The sequence below is a fragment of the Ambystoma mexicanum genome, chromosome 13 (assembly GCF_040938575.1).
Source record: "Ambystoma mexicanum isolate Mex_15411 chromosome 13, UKY_AmexF1_1, whole genome shotgun sequence".
In the NCBI taxonomy this organism is placed as follows: domain Eukaryota; kingdom Metazoa; phylum Chordata; class Amphibia; order Caudata; family Ambystomatidae; genus Ambystoma; species Ambystoma mexicanum.
Window position 1 is genome coordinate 781,060,471 of NC_090938.1, and position 8,148 is coordinate 781,068,618.

The following is an 8,148-nucleotide window of genomic DNA, read 5'->3' on the forward strand; positions in this document are numbered from 1 at the left end:
GGTGTCTCTCGACCTCAAGGATGCTTACTTTCATGTGCCGATTCATCCCAAGCACAGGAAGTACCTGAGGTTCGCAGTTGGCGACTTGCATTTTCAGTTTTGGGTCCTGCCGTTCGGATTGACCTCCGCCCGAGGGTCTTCACCAAGCTGATGGTGGTGGTGGTGGCGGCAGCGTATCTCAGGAAAGGGGGATTCACGTATACCCCTACCTGGACGATTGGTTGATCGGGGCGCGCTCTCCCGAGCTAGCCCTAGATCATCTGTCCCTCACCTGCCACTCCCTTCACAAGCTGGGCTTCTCCCTCAATTTAAAGAAGTCCCATTTGACACCTACCCACCGGCTCCAATACATCGGAGCAGTGCTCGACACATCCCTGAGGCAGTGTTCGCCTCCCCAGGTGAGGCCTCGTCACATTCTGCAGATGGTGGACAAATTTCAACGTGCCCAGAGTCTCCCGGCGTTCGAGTTCTTGAGGTTGCTCGGCCTCATGGCATCCTGCATTTTCCTGGTGCCAGAGGCCAGGCAGCAGATGAGATCTCTGCAGTGGGCTCTCGAGATGCAGTGGTTGCAGCTCTCCGGCAGGATGTCGGATCCCATTCAGATTCCGCTCTCGGTCGCACAGGATCTTCTGTGGTGGGCCGTCGAAGGCAATCTGATGAAGGTAGCTCCATTTTGGCAACCTTGGCCGCAGGTGGCGATCGTGACGGACGCATCCCTCACGGGTTGGGGAGCTCCTGCCAACGAGTTGACAGCCAGCGGCCGTTGGTCTCCGTCGGAGTCCAGACTCCACATCAATCTGTTAGCTGCGGCCTGTCAGGCTAGCCCTGAAGGCTTTTCTGCCGTCTGTGCGGGGGAAGAATGTCCTGATTATGACGGACAACACAGTGGCCATGCACTACCTCAACAAAAAAGAGGGGGCAGGGTCACTCCCGTTGTGCAGGGAGGCGATGCAGCTCTGGTACTGGGCCATCCAGCAGGAAATTGTGATCTCGGCAGTTCATCTGGCCGGAGACGAAAACGCGGCGGCGGACACTCTGAGCAGGCAGAGCACAGTCTCTCACGAGTGGGAGCTGGCTCAGGAAGTTCTGTTGGAGATCTTTGCCCTTTGGGGAACCCCACAAGTGGATCTCTTCACCACCAGTGTCAACCGGAAGTGCGAAAGATTCTGCTTGCGGGAATTTCCTCCAAGAGGAGCCTTGGGGTTCGCGTTCGTAGTGGAGTAGTCCTTCCCACTGCTGTACGCGTTTCCTCCAGTCCCTGTCATTCCGCAAGTGTTGCAGAGGTTACAGAGGTTCGGTTCCCGGATGATCCTCATTGCTCCGTCATGGGCCAGGAGAGCGTGGTGCCGGGACCTTCTAGAAATGTCCATTTTCCCTCCACGCCGTCTTCACTACCGAGACGATCTTCTCTCACGGGAGGGGGGGTCGGGGTTCTCCATCCAGAGGTCAAGACTCTCAGCCTTCATGCTTGGTATCTGAAAGGTTGAGGTATAAGGATTGGGACTTCCACGAAGACGTGATGGAGGTGTTGCTTTCAGCCAGGAGGCCCGCAACGAAATCCCTGTACCGTTGCTGTTGGAGAAAGTTCTGTGACTGGTGCAGGGTACAGAATGTGGATGCTTTCCAATGTTCCATTCCTTTGGTTTTGTCTCTTTTGCTTTCTTTAGCCCACAAGGGCCTGCAAGTGGGTACCATTAAGGGTTACCTGGCGGCGCTGTCGATATTTAAGCACTTGTCCGAGGAATGTTCTTATTTAAAGATCCGATTGATTTCTCAGTTTCTAAAAGGGCTAACTAATGTGTTTCCACCGTCCCCTTTCCAGGTGCCGGGATGGGATTTGAATTTGGTTTTAAAGTTCCTAATGGGAGCTCTTTTTGAGCCCTTACATTCTTGTCTGTTGCAACTGTTGTGCTTTAAAACTGTGTTTTTAGTTGCGGGTACTTCCGCACGCAGAGTGAGTGAGTTGTAGGCACTTTCCGCCAAGCCACCCTTTACTGTGTTCGATAAGGACAGAGTTGTCCTGCTGGTGCGGCCTTCTTTTCTTCCGAAGGTTGTGTCGGAATTCCATTTGAGCCAGAAGGTAACTCTTCCAGCGTTTTATCCTCCTCCACATCCTGGTAAGGAAGAGGAGAGGCTCCATAGGTTGGATCCTAGGAGCGCTTTGAGTTTCTATCTATCAAGGATGTCCCTGGTCAGAGTGGACGATCAGCTCTTTGTTGATTATGCTGGAAGACGCTTGGGTCAGGCTGTTTCCAAACAGACCTTGTCTAGATGGATCATTTTGACGATCTCGGAGTGTAACCGTTTGGCGGGAAAGGACCCTCCAGTGGGTTTACGGGCTCACTCTACTAGGGCTGTGGCTGCCTCCACTGCTCTGCAGAGGGGTGTTCTGATTCGCAAATTTGCGAAGCAGCCACATGGGCCTCTGTCCATACTTTTGTGAGACATTTTTCCTTGGACTCCATCCATGGGCAGGCTTTGGCCTTTGGTAAGGCAGTCCCCTATTCAGCCATTTGATTGGGCATTCTAAAATTATGAAATTGTAAATTCTTTTCCCACCTCCATACGTTGGTACTGCTTTGGGAGTCTGTCATAGATGTGGAATGCGTCACAGGACACAATCCCCTCGAAGAACAAGTTGCTTACCTTATCTGGTAACGTTCTTTCGATGGGATGCTCCGCCGACGTATTCCACATCGCACCCTCCCAGCCTGCCCCTCCACAGAATTACTTATGCGATTGCAGCTTACGCTTCTGCAAGGCTTTCGGCAGTCATACTGGCAGGAGATTGGTGCCACACGTTCTGGGGAAAAAACTACAACTGAGTCTACGGGCGCTGTGCGTCCTATATATAACATCCGGTGACATCGACCCTCGACGGAGGCCCTCAAGGAACAACGTATCGACGTCATCTACGCAGGACGCCCTCTGCAGAAAAGTTTCCGAAACAATACATCTGTGGTCGTTACCTGTCATAGATGTGAAATACGTCGGAGGAACATCCCATCGAAAGAACGTTACCAGATAAGGTAAGTAACTTGTTCTTCTCTGTGGCTATCCTGTATTCGCACCCGGGAAAGGCAGATTGACCTATCACAATCCGCCTTTCCCGGGCAGTGCCTTCACTGCATGCTGCGGTTGGAGAAAAAATATTTGAAACAAAAATGGGAGCCGCCAATTTAATAAAAAAAGGGACTAGGTCCCTTTTTTCACATGACGGTGCCCATTTCTTTTTACATGTTTTACATGGCCACTGTCATTCAAAAATGCACTTAGTCCCTTTTCTATTTTTATGGCGGTGGGCAATTTGTTTTGCCTTTTTTTTTTCATTGCGACAGGAGATGTGCTTGCGCTGAGCTCATCTCCTGTCAGAATAAAAAAATATACCTCCCGGGGTGCAAATGGCTTTCACGCCCTGCTGGTTGGGTGGACATGGTGTTTAACAGCCTGCAGCCATGGCGCGAAAGCTATATTATCATATGTGGCTGTGCATTAATACATATAACGGCCTGTGAGTCTTCATGTTTGAGGATTGATGTTGTTATAGGCATACCCTAATATGTGTTAGGTGCTGGCCATCAAGCACTGGACCTTCCACATAAACCAGGGCTAAGCTCTGTCCATAGGTCACTGGACATTATTGTGCAGGCCGATGGGTACTTACCTGCTTGTTGGGTTTTAGGGTTCTCTGGTTCTCTTCAAGCCCCTATTGTCTGTTGGATGCTCGTCTCTTGTAGAGGGCCCACATATTGACATTGGGGTTTGGAGAGTCCTTGTATGGGCATTCCTTTTTTATAATATGCTGGTATATTTTTAATACTGTGTATTAATACCCAAGTACTTATTTGAACAGATAGTTTTTATGTTACTTTTCTAAAGGGTATATTTTTCAGTATACCAGAGTAGTATATTTTCTGGCGTTGTATGTGGATTAATTGTACCTCTCAATTCATGTACTTCCCATGCCTGAGAGTTAAGCCTTGTCGCTCGCTTTAACCATGTTACTTACACAGAGAGGTTTGGTTTTCCTTTCTTCTCTGGTGTGTTAGCCTTCCACCTAGAGTTGGTAGTGGCGGTAGCATGCCCAACAGAGGGTGCTATAAAAACTGCCTAACACACAGGATGGAGAAATGGGATTAAAAGTAAGCAACATTTTCTTTTACCATACAGAGGTCTGCACACCCCTTCCCGTTCATAGCCTTTAGCACTCAGTGTTTCGAGGAGTTGGCTTCGTATTTAGCTTTTCCAATGCCTCTTGACCTCAAACATACTTGTATGTTCCTGTACAGTTTTGCATCTTTCAATTGTTCTGAAATGTTCCCCATTAATGTGATCCCCACACAGGCTCGGAAGCACCTGAAGAACTTTGATGCCACTCACTGCACTCCGCTGCCTCCTCTTGAGTTCCAGATGCCCTGGAGTTTGTAGCAGGCTCTGGTAGATGGAGAGAGAACAATATCCTAGCACTTGAAGACAGTCTGTGGGAGCCAAGCGATCTTTCCAGCGTCACAGAATGTGTTGACATGGCGATGGTGTGGCTTCTGTATCATGAACTGTCCAGGGATGGTTAGGGGGGGAGGGGGATGAACTTGTTTGTGAAGAGGGCTAGTGGTTTTAATTTAAAAGCTGCTTGTAGAAGGTCTTACAAATATCCATTAAGAATTCATAACCTGTTGCTGTCTTGTTGTTGGAAATGGCACATACTGCCTACAATTTGGCCTCGTTCTTGCACCCTCTCTGTTTTTGTTTGCGCGAAGGTAGTTGGCCAACATACCTTCGGGCCAAAGAAGGTTGGAATGTGGTCTGAAGGAATCTTCCACGTCATTGTAGACTGTATCAAGTGACATTCCACAGATCAAACTGAATGCGTCCCTGCCTGATTGATCCTAACTTTCCTGAAGGGCAGTGGTGTGTCTTGCAGTATGATATATACCCTTTCTGGCAACAATTTTCAGTCTTATGAACACTGCACCAAGACTTGTAGGTACTTTTGAGAACTTTCTGCTGTAGCAACTGCAGTTTTTTTTTTTGTTTTTTTACACAAACTTTAAATCAGGTGACACCTGTGCACGTAAATCTCAGTTTGTCATTGAGATGGTTACACAGTAAGGAGGTTGCGCGCTAGAAATGAAGTCTGTGAATGATTTATGAATGCAGCATGTCTAGAATCCAAAGCATAGCCTGTGAAACCTAGGCCTGGTGTCTAGGGAGTCGGCTGTTCCTTGTCCCTACCCACAGTGCCTCATAGGGCAATTGACTCCAGCCTTGTCATTTGGATATTGGATGGTCCTAGGTCTGGTAACTGTGACCTCAATGTAAGAAGTGCACCTGTAGGGGTGCCTTGAGGAGATGCGGTCTGCCATGGAAACAGGGTTGGTGACCTCCACTGTCTTCCAAGGAAGATAGTCTTCAAAGTCCTTTTATGAGCATCAGTTCCCAATGTCGCTGCCTCTGATCTCGGTTTTAATGAGGCTGCTTTGAATATAATCTTTGAGAGATCAGGTGTTTTAGCAGAGTTTGGAATATCTGGTGTACAAAGGATAACCAGCAGAGTCACCCTTCACATGCGGGCATCTAACATCACTGCACTTGTGCAGTTGTAGCAAAAGGGAGGTATATGGAGTGAGAGCAAAAGGTGGCCTCTGGAGGAGAGGGGCCAATGTGGAGTGGAAGCAATGTTATTAAGGAGCATGTTGTCAGTGAGCAGATACAGCACATGTTTGAGGGGCACCAGCTTGCGGTATATGTAGTGAGTACCACGTTACTGTTTTCTTTTCAGAAAAAGCAGTCCCATCTCTTGAATCCTCTCCCCAACTTTTGGAGGGTCACAATAAACCTTTACATGTTCTGAGGTCACGTTTGTCCCGCCCCTGGAAGGGCAGAATAGGACATGTTAGATACTCCTGGTATTGTTTTTTAAAATGTTTTTTCTAATATGTTGGGTTACTTGTCTCGAATATGGATGGCATTATGGATTTCTTTCAAAAGAAACTAATCTCCCACAAGAGTTGCTTCCCACATTAATGAGCTTTAAATAATTCCTTGCCTCCTATCTGGAGCCGGAGCACTTTTTTTAAAATTCAAAAACAAATTCCCCATGCGTATTTTTCATGCTTCAAAGTCCATTCCTAGGTTCATCCCTGTTGGATTGTTTTGTTTGTCTCACCCTCCTTGTATTTCTTGCATGCGTTGCCAGTGGGTTCTCAGACATTGGCCATTCAGATCCACTGTTGGAGGTCTAGTCCAGCAGAAGGCGGTCTTTACTGAGTGGGAAATGACCAGTTGCGTTGTTCAGTTTGGCGAAAGTAGTCAGTAGTTTAGGGGCCTCCGTTGATTTCCCAATGATTGCTTCTGCTTTGAAGAATGGCAAGACTTCAATGTGAGCCTCCATTTCTACTTCTGGCGATCTGCTCCACATGCCTTTTTGTTACAGTGCTGGATCATTGATTGACGGTCATGTTAAGCCTTAAGATCTGAGGACTTGCTCCACATTTGCGCAGTCCTTTGATATATGATGTAGAGGGGGACTGTTCTATTCTGTATGGGCTGCAGACCCACGTATTCTCATGCTCCTAGTTGGCAGTATTGACGAGAAGCTGCATAGAGCATCCCACTTGAATCATACACCATTGTTTTCTGTGGGAACTACCAGAGCAGCCTGTGTATAATGTTAGCATGTTCGCAAGTCTCTAACGGTGGCCCCTTTGATCAAACAAGGATTCAAGGAAAACAGCAGAATATCCACTGGACAGGCATTGTTTCCACTGCAGCAAATTACATGCATCTTTTGTATGGGGCGGGGGGGGTAATCTGGAGGGGTGGGTATTGGGCCACTGCCGTTGTCTGGTCTTGGAAAAAGGGGGTGCCGCCATCTCAGCTTAGGCAGCTGTCTTTCCAGTAAAGTGTAAAATATGTAGAAATTCGGGACATGGTTGAGGGATGGAAGACTGACGACCCAAGGAAAAACCCTCCCAAAAGAAAGGATCTGACTAGGTCCCCTAATAGCCAGTGTTTGTCTAGCCCTTCAGAGATCCCGGTAACTACCCAGAGCTACCCCACCAGGCCCTGACTTTGAAGACCATTGTCCGGTGCAAATGAGCTCCATGGCATAAAGCATTGTGAATATCAAACAGCAATTTGGACACAGGAAAGCAGCACTCCTTCAATTTCAGATTGCGTATCCAAGGAGAAAGGAGCTCTTGTACGAATGTCAACTTTCCAGTTTCTCAACATCTTGCACTGTTGTCTAATCCAAGTCATTTCAGCTGAAAATAAAACATTTCAAACACTCTTGTCTTTTTCCTGTGCTGTCCATAACATTTCAGTGGTTTTAGATTAGTAAACGCAGACCTGTTGCTTTTGTCTATTGATCATCTTGAATGGATCAACTTCCCATTATCATCGTTTTAAGATCCCTACTGTTGTCAAATAATATTGAAGGTGCTCTTGCTTGTCACTTTGTGGCCGTCAAAATAAGTTGATTGACATGAAATTAGCAGTTGATTCTGTGGCATCTACCTTGCATTTCCCATGCATATTATTTTGTGGGCACGTTAGTGAATGTGTGTACTTCGGAGTCCCCGCAGATGGGTTTCTGTATTTCTAACCTGCATCAACAATTGCATATTATTCCTAGCCTCCCCATGACTGCTGCGTTGCTCTCCCAGAGTGTGAGTTATCAACTTTAGTTTGGTTCCTGTACAGTAGAGGTTTAGTCCCACCATCGGTGTTGGCCGTGGACTATTTGTTCATCGCCCTCTTCTCTCTTTTTAGAGGTGTTCCCACCCAGTGGCAGAGCCAGGGGGAGAGCAGGTGGTGGGATTGCGCCCCCCTGGTGCCCAGTGCACATCCTGCGGCGCCCCAATATCCGCCCCAGCAACTCCCTGGCACCAAAAGCTGCCTGTGCTACTGTTCCCACCCCCAGACCCCTTAGCTTAGCTGCCCTTTCCTGCCCTTATCCCCTCACCCCGACCTCCACTGAATCCCCCATCTTATTTCATCTTTTCACACCCCACCTCAGTCCAGTGTTTTCCCATCTTCCTGCTATCTGCCCCACCTCCCTTTTCAGTTAATCCACCTTCCTCACCCCCACCCCAATCATAAACTAGTCTGATCAGGCTGACATGCTGACCACCTTCACCATTCCAC

General features: G+C 48.0%; 1 protein-coding gene across 1 annotated transcript in view; it reads left to right on the top strand.

Annotated features, from left to right (window-relative positions):
- Positions 1 to 7,288, top strand: part of ABHD16A (abhydrolase domain containing 16A, phospholipase) — a 307,026-nt gene extending 299,738 nt beyond the window's left edge. Inside the window, exon 20 of the mRNA XM_069635119.1 lies at positions 4,345 to 7,288. Coding sequence (XP_069491220.1) covers positions 4,345 to 4,428 — 84 coding nt within the window. The 3' untranslated portion in view covers positions 4,429 to 7,288. The remainder of the gene's footprint in view (positions 1 to 4,344) is intronic.
- Positions 7,289 to 8,148: the final 860 nt, after the last annotated feature.